This window comes from Geotrypetes seraphini, chromosome 5 (assembly GCF_902459505.1).
Source record: "Geotrypetes seraphini chromosome 5, aGeoSer1.1, whole genome shotgun sequence".
NCBI lineage: Eukaryota > Metazoa > Chordata > Amphibia > Gymnophiona > Dermophiidae > Geotrypetes > Geotrypetes seraphini.
In genome coordinates, this window is record NC_047088.1 from 197,729,122 (window position 1) to 197,753,276 (window position 24,155).

The window sequence follows — 24,155 nt, forward strand, 5'->3', positions numbered from 1 at the left end:
CAAGAGCCAGAACCATGACTGAGTCCTCGACTGCCATCTAGCATTTAGAGCTAACAATTTTCTTGATGAGCAGAATATAAAAACAGGTTATCATAATTTTTCCTACTGCTGCAAAATACATAGAAACAATTGGGCTTCCTGAGACTCCACTGTGAAGTGATGCAGTGCATTAGAAATTATCGGAAGAGAAAAGACCTTAACTCCCTTATCACCCTACCGAATTGTGCCAGAGGTCCCATCAACCCCAAGCCCTCGAATCGCTCCTCCCTCCGACCTACCATTGGGCAACGGGTAGCCCCCAGTACCGCCCCTTTCCCTCTATTCGGTTTGTCATTGGCTAGTGCCCCTTTCAATCTACAGCCGCCATGCCCCCACGTTGGGAAAGTTCACGCGGTTCGGGTCGTTTGATGCTGCAGGGTTCTCGGCAGCTTAGAGGCCCGGCCCAGATCTCGCTGAGCACCCGCCGGAGCCGAATGTAGCAGGACAGAGCGGCCGATGCGCGCGCAGAAAGGTGAGCGCGCCTAGGGGGATTGCCCGCTCCTCCTTTAAAGCAAAGATTGGACGTGAGGGGAGGGGTCTCCGAAAGCCCCTTCGGAATGGGAAAGGGGAAGCAGAGTCCGTGGCCTAAAAACCCGAACGCCACCCGGCTCTTCGCGGCGTGCAAACATCTGAGCGTTCCAGACCGATCTTATTGCTTTAGGAAGGACCCAGAGCTGTAAGACATAGGCTTTGAGACTACATGACACTCCCTTTAGAGCTGCAGCGATCTAGCTAAGGAAAAAAAAAGAAAAGAGAACTAATTTGAAATACGTTTCCTGTAGGTTGTCGTCTGAAGGAGACTGACTGGAACATAATACATTAAACAAAATATCTGGAATTAGCGCTCATGTCTCTTGCAACCCTGTTTGTTAATTACCTCAATGATGATAACTTGGCAGAGGTGACCTCCCATGTTCTAGTGGGGGGAAAATGGCGTTCTTGGCAGAGGGCCCACCATCATATTGCTTTAAGGTGCTTTAAATTTAGCATTAGTGTTCTTCTAAATTGCTAGCCGTCAGCTGTAGAGGGTTAGTGTAGTTTAAAATACATATAGGCCATTCGTTCTCCACTTATTGTAAGATCACAGCAATATACAAATGTTACTGTGGCATCTTTCTTTTGCTGGTAATATTGATGTAACTAAAAAAAAAAAAAAAACCCACAAAATTATTATTATTTTAATGTGGGATGTCTTACTTCACTTCTTTTTTTTAAGTTCAGTCTGTTTATTGAAACTTAATAAGAACAAACATGAACATCATAAAACAAATAAAGTTCAGGAAAGCCATCCAAATCATTAACATATATCGGGACAGTTATCTTTGATAATGTGGATTATGATAGGAATATTTAAACAGTTGTCAAATAAATGTCAGTGGGCTTCCATAAATTGTGATTTGAACCTGTTGAGTGACAAAATAATTTGTCTTCAGCGTATTGTTCATACCGTTTATATAGATAGTTCCACCCAAAAAGAATAATTAAGTAAGGAAGCAGATTTCCAATTTTGTAGGATTTGCTGGATACCAACAGAAATCATATCATTGATTAATTTTGGTTCACAAGGACAATTTCAAAACAAAGATGGAGAGAGTGCATTATAATGATATAGAATGATAAGTTGACTGAACAGTTTGTAATAGAACCAATAGTTGTCTAGAAAGGTTGAATCTTGGGACATGCAAAAAGAATGTGAGATAACGATCCTTGGGGTTTCAAACAGTGCCAACGAAAATTTTTTGTTATTAATTTGTTTTTTTTCATTTTGTATGGTGTCCATGTTGCCCTCCATATAAGAAACAAAGATTGTGAAAGACTTGTTGATAAGAGAGGTCTGTTGACTTTGGACCAGAATCAATTTCAATCTGATGGTGTTAGTTCTATGTTAAAGTCTTGAGACCATTTGGAATTTATTTCTAGAGATGGCATAAAATTGTTTGTAAAAGATAGAAATAGCTTTACCTTTGGAAGCAACTTTATTGCTCCATTGCCAAAGACAGGTTACATCAGATAAATGCAATTTAGAAATTAGAGATATCGGAATAGACCATTGATAATTCTTATGAGATAATGCAGGAAATGATTCAGAAAAAGACATTAATACATTACCCTGGAATAGATGTTTGACTTGCCAGACACCATTATCCGTCCATTTTTTCCAATTTAAATATTGTTTTTAATATTTGAGCACTGAATTATTCCTCAAAGCCATATCGTAATAAGAGAAGATAGAATTAGTGGCTATACGATCTAAAGCTAGTAAAGCAGTTTATGTAGCTGAAAGAAGAGTGTATTGTCTAAGATGTTTAGCTATTGACATTGTGCTGAGAACATTAATGGGAATAGATTTACAAAGATACATTTCTAGCTCTAGCCATGAAGGAGTTGAGGATTGGATCTGTAAAGAATTGTGAAGGACCCAATTTTGCTAGGGATGCTAAATGGTATATAAAAATCAGGAAGATTAACACCTCCATGAAGTTTAGAAGCTTTTAATTTGTTAATTGAGATTTTTGTTTTTTTTGTGTTTCTATAGAAAATTATTCAATTTTTGATCTATCCAATGATATACTATAGGTTTGCACAACGTTGGTAGCATGGAAAGAATATATGTTGTTTGAGAAGCTAATGTCATCTTAATGGTAGATATTCTACCCCACCATGAAATATATAAAGGTGGCCATTTGGTGAGAGAGATATTAATGATTTCCTTTAATTTGGATATGTTCTTTTCCATAGAGAGTGCGTAATATTTATGAATATAAGTACCTAGGTACTTAATCGGGGTATTTGACCATGAAAATTGAAATTGAGTAATATCAGTTTTAACTATCAAATCATTAAGAGGGATTATAACAGATTTCTCCCAGTTGACCTTGTACCTGGAGTATTTAGAGTACAAATCCGCTGGGAGAGATGTAACTGGATTTCAAAGAAATGACATATCATCGGCATAGGCAGCAATTTTTAGTTTTCTTGTTGAGGATGGGATGTCTTGTATTAGTGTAGATTATCTTATTGCTGATAATAAGGGTTCCAAAGTGAGATTAAAAAGAAGGGGTGATAAAGGGCACCCTTGGTGTGTTCCTCTTTTCAGTGAAATAGGATTTGTCAGAGAACCATTAATAAGGATTCTAGAGGATGGCTGCCAGTAGAGAGAATGTATCCAAGAAACAAAACTTTCATCAAAATTAAACCACCTCAGAACCTGTAGTAGGAATCCTCATTCAACCCTATCAAAGGCTTTTTTTGCATCAATAAGTCCCACCACAGGTTCCGAGAGAGTCTTAGCAAGATTACAGTGGTGCCTCACACAACGAACTTAATCCGTTCCAGGAGCAAGTTTGTTATGTGAAACGTTTGTTGTGTGAAACGCGTTTTCCCATAAGAATACATTTAAAACACAATAATTCGTTCTGCAGCCCTGTTTTCCCATAAGAATACATTTAAAACACAATAATTCGTTCTGCAGCCCTACATTTCCCTCCCTCCACCTCACCTTGTATGCGGAGTCTGCCGGCCCTCTCCCTCACCCAGCCGCACGCTTCCAGAAAGCTGTGCACGCGCAGCTGCTGGAGTTGGTCAATGTTCTACTCTCCTGCAACTTCCGGTTTCCGGTTGCGTCAGAGGAGAAGATTGAGCAACAGAGCATGCGCGCGTGCGCTGCTCCCTGAAAGCGTGCGGCTGGCCGAGAAAGAGGGCCGGAGAACTCGGCATCCAGGGTAAGGTGGAGGGAGATGATGGAACAGTATTTCATGGTACAGTATTACTATTTGTTAAAAAGGAAATAATCTTTTGATGTTTTCTGGATTTTTTTTCGTTAGCTTAAACATGGCTTAACTTGCTGTAAATGGGTCAGGTCTCGTAAGATAGGACCAGAGAATCGGGTCTGGGTAAAACCAGGATTTGCAGGATCTCCAGGATCCTCATGGACTTGTATTGAGATCCTGGTAATATTGCAGGATTTCACGAATTTTCCAGGACCCTGGTCCACCTTAACAGCAGACCTCCTCTTTTTTTGATTGCCACAGCTGCTGCTCTGCATTTACTGGAGTCCCCTACACGCCGTCTTCTCCTTCTCTGCATGGGTGCTGCTGTTCCCGGCTTCGGCGAGAGTAGTTCCGCCCCCCCCCCCGGGCCCCTCGGGCGACTTCGTTGTGTGAAACGAAGTTCGTTGTGGGGAGCACGACAAAAAGTTCGTTGTGCGCAGCGTTCGCTGTGCGAGGCGTCCGTTATGCGAGGCACCACTGTATTAACATTATGAAAAATCCTGATCTCTAATATAACGATTTTCGATAAATCCAACTTGATCTGGTAGAATCAGTTGTTCTATTACTTTGTTTAATTTATTTGCAAGGAACTTTGCCATTATTTTATAATCGGAGTTTAGTAATGTGATTGGTATGTAGTTTTTAACTAAAGTATGATCTCTACCTTGGCTTGGAAAATATAACTATATTGGCTTCAGCAAAGTTATGTTGTGACTCAGGATGATCTTGTACAAAATTATAAGAGAGCAAGTGTGAATATAATTGCGAGGAGAATGTCTTGTAAAATTCACTTGTGATACCATCCAGTCCAGGAGATTTATTGGGAGCCAAATTTGAAATTGTCAAAAGAATTTCCTGGGATGTTATTGGAGCATCCAGTTCTTGTTTTGGGGGGGGGGGGGGAGAACTACAGGATAAGATATTGTATTTAAAAATTGAGAAATATCATCCTCCGAGGAGGAAAACTCAGATTGAAATAGCTGGGAGTAAAAGCTTTCAAATTCAGACTAAATATATTTAGGATCTGTGAGGATTAGATTTTGAGAATTATTAATGGAAGCAATATAGAATCTTTCTTTTTTACCTTTGAGAAATTGAGCTAATGATTTTCTCATTTTATTATCGCCTATGTAATGACCTAATTTTTAAAATAAAGATATCATTATTAGCAAGTTGTGAAGTTATGGAATTGTATTCATATTTCAGTTTAGTTAACTTGGAGTGCAACTGAGGATTATTGGGGTTGGTGATATATTGAGCCTCATTAAATGTTGGATTCCAAGTCTTTGAGTTGTTTGTCAGATTGATTTCTTTTCCAAGCCATTAAACTTATCACTTCCCAACGCAGAATTGCTTTATAGGCTTCCCAGAGAGTAGCCGGCGAAATATTCGGAGTGGAGGAGTTATTGTAGAAGAATAAATCTCCAAATATGATTTGAAACAGAAATAGACGGCAGATAAGGGCCACGGCCTATCTAGTCTGCCCATCCTAATGACCCTCCCCTACCTTTGCCTAGTGAATAGATCCCACGTGTCGATCCCATTTGGCCTTAAAATCAGGCACGCTGCTGGCCTCAATCATCTGCAGTGTAAGACTATTCCAACGATCAACCACCCTTTCAGTGAAAAAGAATTTCCTGGTGTCACCTCGTAGTTTCCCGAGTGATTTTCCACGGATGCCCTCTTGTTACCGTGGGTCCCTTGAAAAAGAAGATATCTTCTTCCGCTTCGATGCGGCCCGTGAGATACTTGTCCCCCCTCTCTCTGCGCTCCTCGAGCGAGTATAGCTGCAGTTTGTCTAACCGTTCTTCGTACGGGAGATCTTTGAGTCCCGAGACCATCCGGGTGGCCATTCTCTGAACCGACTCCAGTATCAGCACATCTTTGCGATAATGTGGCCTCCAGAATTGCACACAGTATTCCAGGTGGGGCCTCACCATGGATCTATACAATGACATAATGACTTCCGGCTTCCGGCTGATGAAACCTCTGCGTATGCAACCTAAGATCTGTCTTGCCTTGGATGAGGCCTGCTCTACCTGACTGGCAGCCTTCATGTCCTCACTTATGATCACCCCCAAGTCTCGTTCTGCTACCGTTCTTGTTAGGATCTCACCATTAAGGGTATAAATCTTGTATGGATTATGGTTGCCTAGGTGCATGACTTTGCATTTTTTGGCATTGAAGCTAAGTTGCCAGGTCCTAGACAAGCGCTCCAGTAGGAGTAGGTCGTGCATCATGTTGTCGGGCATTGAATCTTCGTCCGTTGTGCATTTGCCCACTACATTACTTAGTTTGGCGTCATCGGCGAATAATGTTATTTTAGCTCGAAGCCCTTCTGCTAAGTCTCTTATAAAGATGTTGAATAGAGTCGGGCCCAACACCGAGCCCTGTGGCACTCCATTGATCACCTCTGTCATTTCAGAGGGGGTGCCGTTCACCACTACCCTTTGAAGCCTACCACCAAGCCAGTTCCCAACCCATTTCGTCAATGTGTCACCTAATCCTATAGAACTCATCTTGCTCAGCAACCTGCGGTGTGGTACGCTATCGAATGCTTTGCTAAAGTCCAGGTACACGATGGAAATATCAGAAAATTTTATATGTAGCGATACAAGGACGTGATCTGAGATGATGATTGAATGAATGGTGGCATTGATTATGGTGGAGGATAAGTGAGAAGAAATTAGGAAGTGGTCTAGTCTGGCATAAGTATTATGTGGTGCTGAAAAATGAGTGAAATCACGTTCTGTAGGATTTAGTGTTCTCTAGGGGTCAATTAAATTGTAGTTGGCTATCAATGCTCTGATTTCATCTAATGTTTTAGATTGGGTAGGATGGCAGCTAGACGTTCTATCCACTATGAGGTCAAAAGGCTGATTATAATCTCCACCAATTATGATAGGCGTGTCTGGAAAGTTCAATAAAGCATTTTATAAGGTATGGATGAACTCAGGGGAGTCCATAACCGGAATGTGTATATATATTGAGTAAAATAAAGGATTTTTTTATTGAGCGATGCAAGGATCAAACACCATCTCCCTTCTAAATCAGTGTTATGCGAAATAATTGTAATTGGAAGTGATGATTTAATGTAAGTTGAGACACCGTTTTTTTTTTTTTTCCAATGGCTGGAGAGAAAAGAAGAGCTGCGTATCCTTTAATTAATGTTTTAGCACTATCAGTGTGAGAGATGGGTTTCCTGAAACATAATGACATCAGGGTTAAGGGAACACAAGTAGTTTGTCACTTTTTACGTTTGAGTCAGTGATTAAGACCATTGACATTAAATGATAACATTTGTAGATCTATCATGCGTAAATAACAGAGGGAGAGTACATATTATATTGGATGAGAAGACAAAAATAATCAAAGATACATGAGTGTGAAAGTTCCTGACACTTGAAGCTAGATAATAACAAAGATTTCCTGAACAATATGAATGAACAAAATGTCACATCTAAAAAAGGTTTGCTTCGCCAAAGATGTGACATTTCAAGTAACAACAAAAAAGTATGGGTGGGATTGAAACTACAAACGGCTTATCACCGCACCAGTCAGTGCCTCCATTGACGGCATGAAAAGAAAATAATAACATTCTTCCTATACTTTACACAGCTGTGGAGAAAATGTTAAGTAAATAACACATGAACAGTAATTATTGCATTTTGACTGAGTCTATGTATTGTTGACGTTCAGTCGGATCCAAGTATGTGGAAGTTTTTGTTATGGGTAATCATCATCCGTGCAGGTTAAAGGAGGCCAAATCTAGCTCCAGTATCTTTGAGATCTTGTCTCTGCTGCAAGAACAGTTTCTTGCGAGCTGCTGTTTTGATGAGGTCCGGGACAAATAGAATTTTCCTTCCTTGATAGAGAAGTTATTTCTTCTCTTTAATCGCTGTGAGGATTTGGAGGGTATGTTGGTATCGTAATACCTTAGCCACGATAGGTCGTGGTGTTTTCTGATTTGGATTAGGCCGTGAGGAGACATGATGTGCCCGTTCTAGCTCAAGAGGTACATCAAACTTAAGTCCCAGTAAAGATGGGATAAAGTTGCTGAGAAAAGTGATTGTTGGCTTCTTCTGAAGCCTCAGGGATGCCCAGCACTTGAATGTTGTTTCGACTCCTGTTGGCCAGGTCTTCCATATCAGTTTTCAGTAATGCAATATCGCGGTCATGCTTCAGAATGAGGGTGACATTTTGAGCATGCTTTGCTGTGAAATCTTCAAGCATGTCGATTCTGTGTCAGGCATCTGTGAATTGCGCATTGAATGTTTCTATTTCTGTTCTTATATAAGTTTGGACATTAAGTTTTTGAAGGCACGCATTTCGGCCAATAAAAGATCCAGTTGTGAGTCGCTAGACTTTGGTGGTTGTTTTTGGGGGGATGGTGCCTCATGTTTAGGCCTCTTACCGTTAGGGAGCGTAAAAGACAGTTGTTCCACTTTATTGTTTTTCATTGATGTAATTTTCCATTAAAGATGTGATTTGTAGTCTTCTCCGGGTGATCAATAGCACTATGCAAGGACTTTGAGTTTGTTTAGTTAGCCGGCAATCTTCAGAAAGGACCTAGGCCAGGGGTGTCAAACTCAATCACATAAGGGGCTGAAATCTGAAAAAAATGCTAAGTCGTGGGCCAAATTTTAAATTAAGATACTTAAGGGTCTTTTTATTAAGGTACGCTAACTGATTAACGCGTGCTAAATGCACACCTTAATTAAAGGACCCCTAAGTGATTAATAATAATAATAATAATAATTTTATTCTTATATACCGCCAAAGCCATAGTAGCTCGAGGCGGTTTACAATAAGAGGAGCTGGACAATCAGCGAAGAAGGTACAAAGAAGGTTTAAAGTACATGAAGCGGATACAGGAATAAGAGAGCAGAACATGCTGCAAACAATCAGCGAGAGAGGGGCACTGGACAGACATCAATATAAGTAGGCCAAGAGAAGAGCAGGAATGAGAGATCGTGGTAAAAATCAGAGTGAGTAAAGTGATAGGACAAGGCTTAGTCTTAGTAGAAGTATAGGGTTACAACGTCTCCAACCCTACGTCGGCTCTGTGGTGTAAACAAAATAAATAAATCTGATATATTGTAATCGCAAAACAGAAAATAAAATTATTTTTTCTACATTTTGTTGGTCCCAGGCTCTGGTTGTCTTCTGATAACTCGCTTGCCAGTGTCTCCTGCCCATTTGTCATTTTCTTCTTTCTCCGTGCTAACCATACATCTTCCATCTCTGTCCTCTCCTTCTGTTTCCCTTTACCTCCCCTTTCCTTTTTTTCATCTCCATCCTCGCAGCTGCAGCGATGGACCCCACCATCTCCAGATCCACCATCTCTCCTTTTCTCAACTACCCTTTCATCCAGCATTTCTTCCTCCTTCTCCACCACCCCAGGGTCCACCATCTCTCCCTTTCTCTTCCCAACTACCCTCCTATCCAGTATCTCTATCCCTCCCCTCCACACCATCCCTTGTGTCCAACTTCTCTCCCTTTCTGTTCCTTCCCTCCCTTCATTCCATTGTCCACCATCTCTCTCCCTCTCCTGTTTTATTTCTTCCCCACCTTCACCTTTTCCATTATAGTTCTAAGTGACTGGCCAAATTCTGCAGTTGTATTGCATACACTTAGGAAAGGTAATAGATTATTCTGTTTTATTTCTTCCCCATCCTCCCTCAGTCTAGCATATGCACGTCTGGACTCCTCCTTCTCTCCCTCTGGGTAATTCTACACCAGGGCCTGTCCTGAAGGCGTGCATGCTTCCCCCCTTCTTCTTCCTGGTCGCACCTTCAGATTTGGTTCGCCGTTCCTACCCTCCCTCCATCCCGGCTTCCTGGTCTCCTCTTCAAAGCAGCCTTCTGAAGATCGCCGGCTGGCTGTAGCGAACCTTGCAGGCTGCTGTCGACCTCGGTAACACGTTCCTTCTGCTGCGTTCCCGCCCCTCCTCTGATGTACAGGATCACATCAGAAGGAACATGCTACCGAGGTTAATGGCAGCCTCTGAGATTCGCTACATCTGGCTGGTGATCCTCAGCAGGCTGCTTTAAAGAGGATACCAGGCAAAGGCAGACATGAGTGAATAGCAGCACTAGCAGCAGCGGTTCGAGCTTGCGGGCCAGATTAAGTATAAAATGGTAAATGTCTGGCAGGCCAACTTTTAATACCATGGGCCAGAGTTTGACATGTCTGACCTAGGCAGTACGTCTGGTCATCATGATCGTCAAACCATACCCCCTACCTCACTTCTAAGGCATATTCTGAATGTTTCTATGTAGTTTACGGTAAAAATTCCTGGGTCAGTTTTTAACTGGTTCAGTGACCCACTTAAGTTAAATACATGCGTTAGTGTTTAACTCAAATCCAGTGCCACTATAGCCTAGATTTTATAAACGGTGCCTGAAGTTAGGTGTCTAGATCAACGTATTTAGCTGATCTAGGTGCCTAATTAAGCTTAATCAGTGCAATTAATTGAAAAGTGCCATTAAAGAAACAATTAAAATTAATTAGCTGGTAGGCACTTAACTTGGTAGATGCCTACAACTATGAGATAGTCTACTGTAAGGCACCTACCTGAAAATAGGTGTGGATTTACTTAGGCACACTCATTTAAGCCAAGAAAACCCTGGCATAAATGGAGTGTGCCTAAGGTTTAAGTGCCTACTGGCATCGGAAAACACTTAAGTGCCACTACTACTATTTCTATAGTGCTGAAAAGTGTACACGGCGCTGTACATTTAACATGCAATAGACAGTCCCTGCTCAGAAGAGCTAATAATCTAATTTGATAGGACATCTCAGGGTTGGGGAGATTATGGTAGAGGAAATGATGCAATAGGTATAGGTATCTGACAGCAGTGAGTGGGAGTTAAGAGTTGAAAGACGTTTTAAAAAAGTGGACTTCTAGCTTGGATTTGAATAGTGCTAGGAATGGAGCATGACGTATTGATTCAGGCAGCCTGTTCCAGGCATACGGTGTGGCAAGAAAGAAGGGATGGAATCTGGAGTTGGCAGTAGAGAAGAAGGGTAAAGATAAGAGGGGCTTGCCCGATGAACGGAGTTCACAAGGAGGAGCATAGGGGGAGATAAGTGAAGAGAGAGATTGGGGGGGGCTACAGAGTGAATGCACTTGTAAGTCAGTAAGAGGAGTTTGAACTGTATTCAGAAATGGATGGGGAGCCAATGAAGTGACTTGAGGAGAGGGGTGACGTGAGAATAGTGTCTCTCACGGAATTTGAATCGTGCAGCAGCATTTTGAACAGATTAAAGAGGTGAGAGATGGATGCGTGGGAGGCCTGAGAGAAGTACGTTTCAGTAGTCTAAGCGTGAGGTGATGAGAGCGAGGATAAGGGTTTTGATATTGTGTTCAGAGAGGAAAGGTCAGATTTTGGTAATATTATACAAGAGAAGCGACAGGTTTTGGTGGTTTGTTGGATATGAGCAAAGAAAGAGAGAGAAGAGTCAAAGATCACCCCAAGGTTGCGATCTGACGAGACAGGGAGAAGAATATTGTTGTCTACAAAAATAGAGATGATGAGAGGGGGGAGATGAGTTTCGGTGGAAACATAAGACAATTTTAGCCATATTCAGTTTGAGATGGTGGTGAGACATTCAAGCGGCAATGTTGGACAGGTAGGCTGAGATTCGGGCCTGAATTCCTGTAGAGATATCTGGTGTGGAGAGGTAGATCTAGGAGTCATCGGCATATAAGTAATATTGAAAACCGTGAGAGGAGATCAGTGTACCAAGAGAGCGGTATATATGGAAAAGAGGAGAGGGTCCAGGACGGAGCCTTGGGCTATGCCAATAGACAGTGGGATGGCAGTGGAGGAGGATCCACTGTAACGTACACTGAAAGAACAATGGGAGAGATAAGAAGAAAACCAGGAGAGAACAAAACCCTGGAATCCCAGTGAGGACAGCGTGTTGAGAAGGAGGTGGTGATCAACAGTATTGAAGGCAATAGGCAGATCGAGAAGAATGAGGAAAGAGTAGAGTCCGTTGGATTTGGCCAGGAGCAGGTCATTAGAGACTTTAGCAAGGGCATTTTCTGTAGAATGGAGAGGGCAAAAGCTTGATTGAAGTGGGCCAAAAATATTATGAGAAGAACGGAAGTCCAGGCAACGGTGCTGGTTCAAGTTGTTTGGATATGAAGGGGAGGAGAGAGATGGGGTGGTAGCTGGAAGGGATGTGGGGTCTAGTGAGGGCTTTTTGAGGAGGGATGTAACTACAGTATGTTTGAAAGACATCAGGAACTGTTGCAGTGGAGAGCGAAAGGTTGAGTATGTGACAGATGGGAAGTATTACAGTGGAAGCAGTAGATCCAAGTAGGTGGGTAGGAATCGGATCAGAGGAACAGGTGGTGGGTTTGGAGGATAGAAGGTGAGCAGTTTCCTTTTCCTTGACTTTAGAAAAGGAAGAAAGGGTTGTTGAAGAGAGGTTGACAGAGTGGACAGTTGGAAGGGGTGGTGGGGAGGTGACATGGTTGAGAATTTAAGGTGGATCTTGTGAATCTTGTTGAGGAAGAACTCTGCCATTGTCTGGAGGGAAAGTGAAAAGGGGATAGGAGGTGGGGGCACTTTGAGTAGAGAGTTGAGAATGGCAAAGAGAGGGCGAGGGTTGGAACTAAGAGAGTTAAATGGTTATAATATTCTTGTTTGGCAAGCAAGAGGGTAGATTGGAAGGACGTTGGCATGAATTTGAAATGAATGAAGTTGGCATATGTACGGGATTTAAGCCAAAGACGTTTAGCAGCTCGGGCACATGAGCGCAGGTAACGGATTTTGGAGTCAATCAGGGCTGGGAGTCACTAGGTGAAATTCTATCAACTGTGCATAGTAGATGATTTCTAGGTACTGAGGAGTGCAATTGTCAGGCACCATTTATAGAATCGGTATAAGCAGGGATACTGAATACAGTGTTCTCCAGCGAATTCACGAATCACGGACTTCCTCAATTGCGGTCTGCTCCGACCACCTCTTCCTGTAGTAAAGTCGGACTACACCAGTGGTCTCAAACTCAAACCCTTTGCGGGGCCACATTTTGGATTTGTAGGTTCTTGGAGGGCCGCAGAAAAAATAGTTAATGCCTTATTAAAGAAATGACAATTTTGCATGAGGTAAAACTCTTTATAGTTTATAAAACTTTCCTTTAACAGTTAAAAGGAAAGATATATAAACTATAAAGAGTTTTACCTCATGCAAAATTGTCATTTCTTTAATAAGACATTAACTATTTTTTTCTGCGGCCCTCCAAGTACTCTTATTTTTTTCTGCAGCACTCACATTTAAAGTTCAATATCTTTTCTTTCTCAAAACTGGCACATTTCAATCACTAAATTGAAAATAAAATCATTTTCCTACCTTTGTTTGGTAATTTCATCAGTCTCTGGTTGCACTTTATTCTTCTGACTGTGCATCCAATACTTCTTCCCTTCTTTCAGCCTCCTGTATGCTTCCTCTCCTCCAGACCTCATTCCCTCCCCCAACTTTTTCTTTCTTTCTCTGTCTGTCTTTTTCTGATTCCGTGCCCCATTTTTTGCTTTGTTTCTGGTTCCCTGTCCCCCCTCCTTCTTTCTTCCTTCCTCCGTGCCCCATTTTTTGCTTTTTTTTTCTGGCTCTCTGTCCCTACCCCACCTTCTTTCTTCCTTCCTTCCTGCCCTCCCCCATGCCACCGCGGAATAGGCTGCTGCTGCTGCCGTTATCGGGAACAGGCCATCTCCCTGCTTCTCTTCTGCACAGGGCCGACCAACTCTCGCTGCCCGATGTCATTTCTAACGTCGGAAAGGACGTTCCGGGCAGCCAGGCAGCGATTGGCTAGCCAGAACGTCCTCTCGACTTCAGAATTGACGTTGGGCCGCCAGAGTTGGTCGAGAGAACAGTGGACTTCCCCCCCCCCTCCCCTTGGTACGCCACTGAAGCAGCAGCGTGTCTGGCCGGCTCGTTCGTTCAAAGCCGCGGGTGGCGGCTCCTTGCAAGATCCGCGCCTGCGTCTGAAGCCTCTCTGATGTTGTGACATCAGAGAGGCTTCCGATGCAGGAGTGGATAGCGCAAGGAGCCGCCAACCCGCAGCTTTGAGCAAACGAGCCGGCTGCTGCTCCAAAAGGAAGAGAATGATGGCCTCCAGACCGCGGGCCACAAATAAAACCTGGAGAGCCACATGCGGCCCACGTGTTTGAGACCGCTGGACTACACCAATCAGGAGCTGCATGTCAAAGTAGCTCCTGATAGGTATAGCCCGACTTTACTATAGCCAAGAGGTGGTCGGAGCAGACCGCAAGTGATTTTATTCACCCGCCGGCGCTCCAGCTGCCCTCTCCTGCCTCCCCTGCCTTTTGACAGGGGAAATTCGCAGGGGTTCCTGAATGGAACCCCTGCGAATTTTGGGGGAGTACTGTATATGGAGAGTACACTAAACTAAACTCATTAGTTATCTGGATAGGGGCTGAATATTGTAGTCTGGATTTTTTTTTTCTTAGCCCTTCTTTTACATGCATGGATAGATTTTTGGCCAGATACTTCCTATGTAATAGTTGAAAATATGCTAGTTATACATTCATCAGCCACCGATGGACATACAAACTAGCTTTGAGTTGATTTCTGAGAAATGTGTTTAGGAGTTAATTTTAGACGAAGCTGTTTATGTGGATGAATCCTGTACAGCCCTTTAGAGAGGGAAAGTATAAGCAGACTGTCCCTTTGAAAATCAATGTTTGTGGCAGGCACACATCTATACTCCACTTGCTTTAGAGCAGGTGTTAATATGCACATATGTCTCTGTATTTTTAGCATTTTGTAAATTAAGGAGTGCTTTTACTAAGCTGCAGTAAAAATGGCCTTAATTCTTGGGAATGACCTGCATAAGGATGCACTGTCACTTTTTATCCCAGGACAAGCAGGCATGATATTCTCACATGTGGGTGATGTCATCTACGGAGCCCCGATGCGGAAGCATTTTCAAGCAAACTTGATTGAAGATTTAAGTTTGCTCTGCTGCTCCACGCATGCGTGCCTTCCTGCTCCACTAGGGGGCGCATCCCCTCGTGGTCTCCAGTTCAAAATTTTCCGCTGAGCCTAGAAGTCGTGTTTTTCCAGGCTCTGCCCCACCTGCCTTCTAGCACCGCGATTTTTTCTTATTTTTCTCGATTAAGTCGCTGTGCGCGAATTTTTTCTTGTTTCAACTTGTTCCTGCTTCGTTATTGACCGACCTGGAGGCTTCCGGGTCCTCGTGGCCGCGTGGCTACTCGAGCCGCAGCCAGTTTTGATTCTATGTCCCGGCCTTTGACCGGCTTTAAAAAGTGCACCCGGTGCGAGCGGCTTCTTTCCATTACAGACCCGCATCGCCGGTGCATCCTCTGCCTGGGGGCTGCTCATCCAACCGACTCCTGCCCCCAGTGTGCTACTTTCCAGAACCGGGCCCTCCGCCGAAGAAAAGCCTGCATGGCGGATCTCTTTGCCGCCGACCAACCCTCTACCTCGGCCTCGGCCCCGGCCTTGACCTCGGCCCCGAATACCTTGGCATCGCCTCGAGACTCGAATCCGAAGTCCTCGGGACAACAGAAAGCCTCGGCTCCGGGTAAGTCCCCTCTTCAGGTCCCGTAACAGCGAAGAAGCCAGCCTCGGGGACATCGGCGACGCATGGCGGAAGTCCCATGCTTACAACCCCGGCGAAGCCCTCCAAGCCTTCGGGCCGTGCCTCCACCACACGGGAATACTCTGATACGAGGTCGCCCCCGGTGGAGCGCACCGAGGCAGTGGACATGCCCTCGATGCTGTCCATGCCCGTTTTCCAGGACCTACTCCGAGCGATGATCTCATCGGAGCTGTCCGCTGCAATGGCCCATTTACAACCGGCCTCGACCTCGACCCCGCATGTGCCAGACCAGCCTGAGCCTTGCGTCGAGCCACCTCGGGGAAAAGCGCGCAAGCTTCGCCGCATCCCATCCTCCTCGGACTCCTCGCCGAGACACCCGAGGCGCTCTCCCTCCACAGACCGCCGCGGGGCAAAACGTCGTGCTAAAACGACAGAAACCTCGAACCGCCGTACCTCCAAGAAGGCCCGGGGTTCCCCCACTCTACGATGCCGTTCACCTACACCTCGTACGGGACCGTGAGGGTGGCGGAGCTATCACTCTCCAACCCGCGCATCCTCCGAACTCCCCCTCGGACCGGGGCTTCGATCCGAGGTTTCAGGCTTTCACCGAGGGAGTCCGGGTCGAGGTCACTGATTCGACATCGATCGGTACCCCGGCATCTTCTCCGAGGGGCTCCTCGAGACGTCGGAGATCCACGACCCCGGAACACTTTCACAGTGCTTCCCCGGTCTTGGAGCGTGGATCGGAGCAGGAGCCTCGATACTCGAGGGAAGCCTCCCCATCCTTCTCCACCCGACGGAGGTCTCGTTCACCGACCCCGCACGGGGCCTCGGGAACATCCCGCCCATCCTTCTCTCGCTTTGTCCAGGACATGGGCCACGCTTTGGACTTGGACCTCCAGTCCGACTCCAGATACTCTAAGGAGTACCTAGCGGAGCTGGATATGCCATCACTGCCCAGAGAGTCCCTGCGCTTACCGCCTAACCCGGTACTCCAACAGGCTTTCTTCAGGAACCTGGAGACCCCCTATATGGTCACAGCAGTACCCTCCAAAATGGAGGCTAAGTACCGTACAGTACCCTTCCCGGGATTTGAACAACCGCAGCTCTCCCACCAATCGCTGCTAGTAGAATCCTCCTTGAAAAAGGCTCACCCCTCCAGGGTCTCGGCGGCGGTCCCCCCAGGCTGAGAAGGCCGAACCCTAGACATGTTCGGCAGGAGACTATATCAAAATGCGATGATGGCCTCTAGGGTGCAAAGCTACACTTTCACCTTCACATCCTACCTTAAACACCTCATTGGACTACTGAGAGCCTTTGAGACTGACTTACCGGCCTCCCGGCAAGGAGCGTTTAGCCTGCTTTCAGAGTCCCTCTCCAACCTACGCCTCCATCTATTCCACGTGGCCTACGATGGCTTCGAACTCTCCTCCAGAGAGGCAGCCTTTGCTATCGCCATGCGCCGCCTAGCTTGGCTGCGCCTGGTCGACATGGACCCCAACTTACAGGACCGGTTGGCTAACCTCCCCTGCGTGGGTAATGAACTGTTCGATGACACTATCGAGGCGGCTACAAAACGCCTCTCTGAACACGAACGCTCGTTTGCCTCCCTCGTGCGGCAAAAGCCTAAACCGCCCGCGTCCAGGCCGTTCAGGGCCCCTCCGCGCCGCTACCCACAAAAATCCACTCCTGCCTTCTCGCGGCCTCCGCCCAGGCGTCCGCAAGCCCACCATCGGGCTCTGCCCAAGTCCCAACCGCCTGCGACTACCAAACCATCCCCGTCCTTATGACGGGATACGCAGAAGGGGGCGGGCCCCCTCCGCCATAGTCCCAGGCCTCCTTCCCATCAGGGGTCGCCTCAAAGTCTTTTACCCTCGCTGGGAACAAGTCACGTCGGACGCATGGGTCTTTGGCGTGATCTCATCAGGATACTCTCTCAACTTTCGGGCCATTCCTCCAGACAACCCCCTAAGGAATTGCCCTCCCAACCGGACGCAGCTACCCCTACTCCTCTCCGAAGCTCGAGAGCTACTTCACCTGAGAGCAGTGGAGGAGGTTCCCCCTGGCCAACGGGGGAAGGGCTTATACTCCCATTACTTCCTGGTACCGAAAAAAACGGGAGACCTTCGCCCAATACTAGACTTGAGACGCCTCAACAAATTTCTGGTACGGGAAAAATTTCGGATGCTTTCCCTACCGACCCTCTACCCCCTGATCGACGAGGGCGACTGGCTCTGCTCCCTCGATCTGAAGGAGGCGTACACACATGTTCCAGTGCACCCCGCTCACTGCAAGTTCTTGCGTTTTCAGGTGGGAGACCTGCACCTGCAATACCGAGTCCTCCCCTTCGGCCTAGCATCGTCACCTCGGGTCTTCACCAAGTGCCTCGTGGTGGTCGCAGCTACCTTACGCTCCCAGGATCTTCAGGTATTCCCCTACCTGGATGACTGGCTGATCAAAGCCCCGTCCAGGGAAGGGGTTATCTCGGCGACCCAACAGACTATTATCTACCTACAGAGTCTGGGGTTCGAGATAAACTTCCCAAAATCCCAACTACGCCCCTCGCAGTCCCTACAATTCATCGGGGCCACGCTGGACACGGTTCGCCTCCGTTCCTTCCTCCCCCCTCCGCGTCTAGAGGCGTTAGTAAGTCTGAGCCGAAGGATCTCACTGCTGACCTCGGTACCAGCTCGACAGATGATGACTCTCCTGGGCCACATGGCCTCCACCGTCCATGTTACACCCTTCGCCCGTCTCCATCTGAGAATCCCTCAGTGGACCCTGGCCTCTCAATGGCGTCAAGACCGGGACCCGATCGATCGTCCCGTGACAGTGACTCCTTCCTTGCAACGATTGCTCCGCTGGTGGGCCAACTCTTCAAATCTTTCCAAAGATTTGCTCTTCCTCACCCCTCCTCACAGCAAGGTACTCACCACGGACTCGTCGGAGTACGCTTGGGGAGCCCACCTGGACGGCCTCAGGGAATGTGGTCAGCAGAAGACCGCCGCTGTCACATCAACGTGCTAGAGCTCTGGGCCATCTATCTCGCAGCTGTAGCTTTTCAACATCTGCTTCACGACCGGGTGGTCCTCATCCGAACTGACAACCAGGTAGCAATGTACTACATAAACAAACAAGGGGGGACAGGGTCTTGGTCCCTCTGTCGGGAAGCCATGCGCCTCTGGAAATGGGCAATCTCCAACAACACCTTCCTTCGAGCGGTGTACATACAAGGAGAACAAAACTGTCTGGCGGACAGACTCAGCCGCCTCCTCCAGCCACACGAGTGGTCGCTGCACTCTCAGACCCTACGACAGGTGTTCGAAAAGTGGGGGACGCCTCAAATAGATCTGTTCGCATCCCCCCACAATCACAAACTGCCCCTCTTCTGCTCCCGGATACACTCCCCGGACCGACTCGAGGCCGACGCCTTCCTCCTCGACTGGGAGGGAAGGTTTCTGTATGCATTTCCGCCGTTTCCTCTGATCCTGCAGACCTGAAAACGGTGAAAGCCAGCCTGATCCTGATTGCCCCTCGCTGGCCACGCCAGCCTTGGTTTTCCCTTTTACTTCAACTCAGTGTCAGAGATCCACTGCCTCTGCCTCGGTTTCCCTCTCTACTATCACAGAGTCAGGGTTCGCTGTTACATCCCAATCTTCAATCTCTTCAACTGAATGCTTGGTTTCTTTCCCCCTGACTTCTCTCCCTGTGTCTCAATCAGTCAAGGAGATATTGGAGGCCTCTAGAAAGACCTCTACGAGAACCTGCTATTCTCAAAAGTGGACCAGATTCTCAGCCTGGTGCTCCTCTCACAGCCAGGACCCGGTGTCGGTCCCCGTCCCTCTGGTCCTTGACTATTTACCTCAATTATCTCACTCCGGCCTAAAGACCAACTCCATTCGAGTACATCTCAGTGTGATTGTGGCCTTTCATCAGCCCCTGGAAGGAAAAGCCCTCTCGCTCCACCCCTTAGTCTCTCGCTTCATGAAGGGTCTTCTGAATGTCCACCCTCCTCTCAAACCCCCTCCGGTGGTTTGGGACCTTAACGTGGTTCTGGCTCAACTAATGAAACCTCCATTTGAGCCCCTAGACAAATGCCATCCTAAATTCCTCACATGGAAGGTGATTTTCCTGCTTGCACTCACTTCCGCCCGGCGAGCTAGTGAGCTACAGGCTCTGGTAGCGGACCCACCCTTCACTGTTTTCCACCATGACAAGGTGGTACTCCGCACACATCCAAAGTTCTTGCCTAAAGTAGTGTCTGATTTCCACCTCAATCAGTCCATCGTCTTGCCCGTGTTTTTCCCCAAGCCCCACTCTCACCCCGGAGAGGTGGCGCTTCACACTCTTGACTGCAAGAGAGCATTGGCCTTTTACCTCCAACGCACTCGACCACACCAGAAAGTCCCACAATTGTTTTTGTCCTTCGACCCAAACCGGTTAGGCCACCCAGTTTCCAAGCGCACCTTGTCCAACTGGTTGGCCGATTGCATCACCTTTTGCTACGCTCAGGCTGGTCTCGCGCTGCATGGTCGAGTAACGGGACACAAGGTCCGAGCGATGGCAACCTCCGTAGCATTCCTCAGGAAATCTATTGAGGAAATCTGCAAGGCTGCCACGTGGTCTTCGGTTCATACTTTCACCTCCCACTACTGTCTGGACTCACTGTCCAGAAGCGATGGCCGGTTCGGCCAATCGGTATTGCGAAATCTATTTGCTTAAATTGCCAACTTCCCTCCATCCCTTTTCAGTTATCTTGGAGGTCACTCACATGTGAGAATATCATGCCTGCTTGTCCTGGGATAAAGCACAGTTACTTACCGTAACAGGTGTTATCCAGGGACAGCAGGCTTATATTCTCACAATCCGCCCACCTCCCCGAGGTTGGCTTCTTTGCTAGTTAAGTGAACTGGAGACCACGAGGGGATGCGCCCCCTAGTGCAGTGGTTCCCAACCCTGTCCTGGAGGAACACCAGGCCAATCGGGTTTTCAGGCTAGCCCTAATGAATATGCATGGAGCAGATTTGCATGTCTCTCGCTTCCATTATATGCAAATCTCTCTCATGCATATTCATTAGGGCTAGCCTGAAAACCCGATTGGCCTGGTGGTCCTCCAGGACAGGGTTGGGAACCACTGCCCTAGTGGAGCAGGAAGGCACGCATGCGTGGAGCAGCAGAGCAAACTTAAATCTTCAATCAAGTTTGCTTGAAAATGCTTCCGCATCGGGGCTCCGTAGATGACGTCACCCACATGTGAGAATATATGCCTGCTGTCCCTGGATAACACCTGTTACGGTAAGTAACTGTGCTTTACCGCTCTTTGGTAAAAGGACCCCTCAGTTTATAACCCTCGTGCTCTGTCCAGCTCTACCTCTGGGGATGCATTCTTTATACATACTTAGTACAAATATTGTGTACTTTCTTTGATAAAATTTCTTTTTTTTCCACATAGAAAGCTTTGCTAAAGTTATCCCTTTATAATGTTCTACCACTTCTAGACCAGAAGTCTGTTTTCATTTCTGTTTTGTGTTATTTAGGGCACTGAAATAGGGAAGCACTCTAGTGGTTTTGCAGATTCAAAGTTTCTTTGTAGTTTGTAATTTTAGCAGTTGAATTAGCTTTTGAATATTTAGAATTAGAAGTTCAAATGCCAGGACCCTTCAGTCATCCCGTCTCTTCCTGCTGCTGGCTTATAGTTATGTGATGAGAATTCAGAGCTATTACTTATGACCTGACCTTAATTAGTTGCCAAGTCTCCAGTGGAGCAGAAAGGTTAATGTACAGTCCTGCTGCTTTTGTGAACTACAGGCAGTGGGTAAGGTGAGCCTGCTCATGCCTTGAGGTGTTTGGATTTTAACACTGCAATGTTAAGAGCCAGGCACAGCTGTGGTTCTGTCTTTGTGTGATGCAGAATACCTCCATTATTATTATTATTTTTTTTTTATTTCTTACATTTCAGCTGGCTAGTCTAAAGCTGAATTGGTCAGTCTTAATGGCAAATTGTCAGTTCTCTAGTGAATCCATTCCCAATCGTATATGGAAGAGGTTTTAAATCTGCTTCTCCTTGGTTTTCTGTGTTTTGGTGCCATCTAATTAGATAATCAACTGTTAGTGTGTTTCTTCCTAGTAATTTTCATTCCGTCAGCATTGGGGTAAAGGTTTTCCGCACAATGTCTGGAGTTTCTGGAAGAGATAAGCTGTATGTTTGGGTGTGAATCATTGTGATTAGTGGAGCTTGTGTGAACCTGTTTGTGTATTGTCACTTGGAGCTTACCCTTGGGTCATATTCCTTACAATGCATAAAATCCTAATGACAGCTCTTGGTATGTGTACAGTAGCTCTTTTCCTTCTTTATATTATTACCACTAGTCTTATTAAGTATTTAGCGCGACAAAATGTACAAAGCATTTTAGAGAAGATGGTCCCTGCTCAGTGGAGCTTATAGTACATGGCTGTAATCTCTTGGCCTCCAGGGGTTCCATAACTGGAATGAAACTCTTGAACATTCATTCCGTCTCTTCTCTCTAAGACTGTCCCAGAACTGTATCTAATCTAATCTTCTATTTGTGTGTCGCTCATACCTATACAGGCTCAAGGTGACTGTAAAGAGAGGTAAGAGGGGAGAGAGAGGAGGTGGATAGGTAAGAGGGAGAGGAAGGGGAGAGAAGAGAGGGTAAAGGAGATTAAGTATTGAATAGATGGGTTTTCTTTGGAAGATGATGTGGCAAGGTTCAGTTTGTTGAGGACTGGAATGACTTCATAGAAGGGATTTGGAAATGTATTTGTACTTGAGAAAACAGATGACTATGGGTATAGAGCTGTTTCTTTGTTTCTTTTCAGATCCTCGGACAATGAATTGCATTGGAAAGATCTACTAGAGGAAAATGACGGGCTCTTCCAATATGGCCTTATGGAACTCTTCCCTGAACAATATGACCCATTCCTTTGCTGGGGATCTGGACTACAAGCTCTATGGCTCAACTGATCCTCCTGTGTCCATAAACAAACTTTTCCCCGCACTGCTGGAATGTTTTGGCATAATTCTGTGTGGCTACATCGCTGGCCGAGCAAACATTATTACAGCGACACAGGCTAAAGGACTGGGAAATTTTGTTTCTCGCTTTGCGCTTCCAGCTTTAATATTCAAGAATATGGTGGTGCTTGATTTCTCCAATGTGAACTGGTCCTTCCTTTGCAGTATCCTTGTTGCCAAAGCTGCTGTGTTCTTAATAGTGTGCGTTCTCACTTTGCTGGTGGCTAGCCCCGAGAGCCGGTTTAGCAAAGCGGGCCTCTTCTCAATTTTTGCTACGCAGAGCAATGATTTTGCTCTGGGATATCCCATAGGTAAGGAATCGCTTTTTGATCTGTTTTGTTTGTGTTAACTTTGATTTTTTTTGTATGTGTTCTGAATATGAAAATTGTATACTTTCTGTTAGAGGGTTTTTGTAGCAGGAATTCTGAATACAGCATTGGATTAAAGGCATGTGGTAAATTTAGGAGATTGTGTACTAATGGTTAGCACTTTAATGCTGCTAGTGCATGTTATCTGCCACAGGGCTCGTTGAAATAAAATGGGGCCCTGTGACAGCAAGCACTAAATGTTCATAATTGACCACCATAGTTATTTTTTCTCGGACTGTGGGGATAAAAACCTGTGTGGGGGGGGGAGTTTAATATGGATGATATAAAGTTACAAGCCTTTCAGTATAATATATAACGTATAGTATTCACTTTTATAGACTGTCTTAAGCAAAAAGAGATCAAAGGGAGTTTTCACCAAGAATATAAGTAAAAAAACAAACATTGAGATTCATTTTGTAAACTTTTTCTCCTGGGCAAAAGGCTTCATAAATTAGGTCATGCCTGAAAGTATGCTTAGGGGTGTAGAAAGAGCAGAATTGCGATTTATGCTTGTAGATTTTATAAAGTATACATGTGCTTCAGGGACCAATATTTCAGCCTGCTCATGAGCTGTTGGCACCTGTGAACACTGCTTTTTGTGTTAGTATTTTATAAATATACACAAGTGCCTCTGTGGCTTACCTACTTTTAGTCTATTTTTTATCTTCCTGCCTTATTAACCTAGGTACCCCGTTATAAAATTACTCTCCACAATTTATAAAGAGCACATTAGCATAAAGTCATTAAACATAGAACCAACTACATCAGGGTTGGTTGTATGTCATATTGCCTACTATTCCGGGACTTTATTTGTGTTTAGCACCATGTACATGAAACTTTCAGTTTATATTAGTGGCCAGAATTGTCAAAACACCTAGTATTTTAGGTATTACATTAAAAAAAAAAAAAAAAAAGCATGGCTATAATAAGAACATAAAGAACATAAGCAATGCCTCCACTGGGTCAGACCCGAGGTCCATCGTGCCCAGCAGTCCGCTCACGTGGCGGCCCAACAGGTCCAGGACCTGTGCAGTAGCCCTCTATCTATACCCCTCTATCCCTTTTTCTAGCAGGAAATTGTCCAATCCTTTCTTGAACTCCAGTACCGTACTCTGTCCTATTACGTCCTCTGGAAGCGCATTTCTTGACTGTGTGGCACGGGGTGACATCCTGTTGAAAAATGAATGGTTAACTGGCACCAAAGATGTCTCTGGCTGAGGGCAGAACCTTGGGCTGAAGGACCTCTATGCATTTGTCAGCATTTATCACTCCCATCATTCACCTGCAATTGATCTGCAACATCTCTGGACTTGCAGTCCCACACCATCACACTCAGAATATGCTTCATGG

The 24,155-nt window shown here is 45.6% G+C and overlaps 1 protein-coding gene across 4 annotated transcripts in view; it reads left to right on the forward strand.

Moving 5' to 3' along the window:
• Window positions 1-358: 358 nt before the first annotated feature.
• Window positions 359-24,155, forward strand: part of GPR155 (G protein-coupled receptor 155) — a 112,088-nt gene continuing 88,291 nt past the window's right edge. For 2 of the 4 annotated variants that reach the window (XM_033946196.1, XM_033946199.1), the window contains exons 1-2: window positions 359-511; window positions 22,245-22,748. In XM_033946196.1, coding sequence (XP_033802087.1) covers window positions 22,289-22,748 — 460 coding nt within the window. In that variant the 5' untranslated portion in view covers window positions 359-511; window positions 22,245-22,288. Of the gene's footprint in view, window positions 512-549; window positions 716-875; window positions 1,012-22,244; window positions 22,749-24,155 lie in introns of those variants that run through there. The other 2 variants (XM_033946197.1, XM_033946198.1) reach the window with 2 other exon arrangements.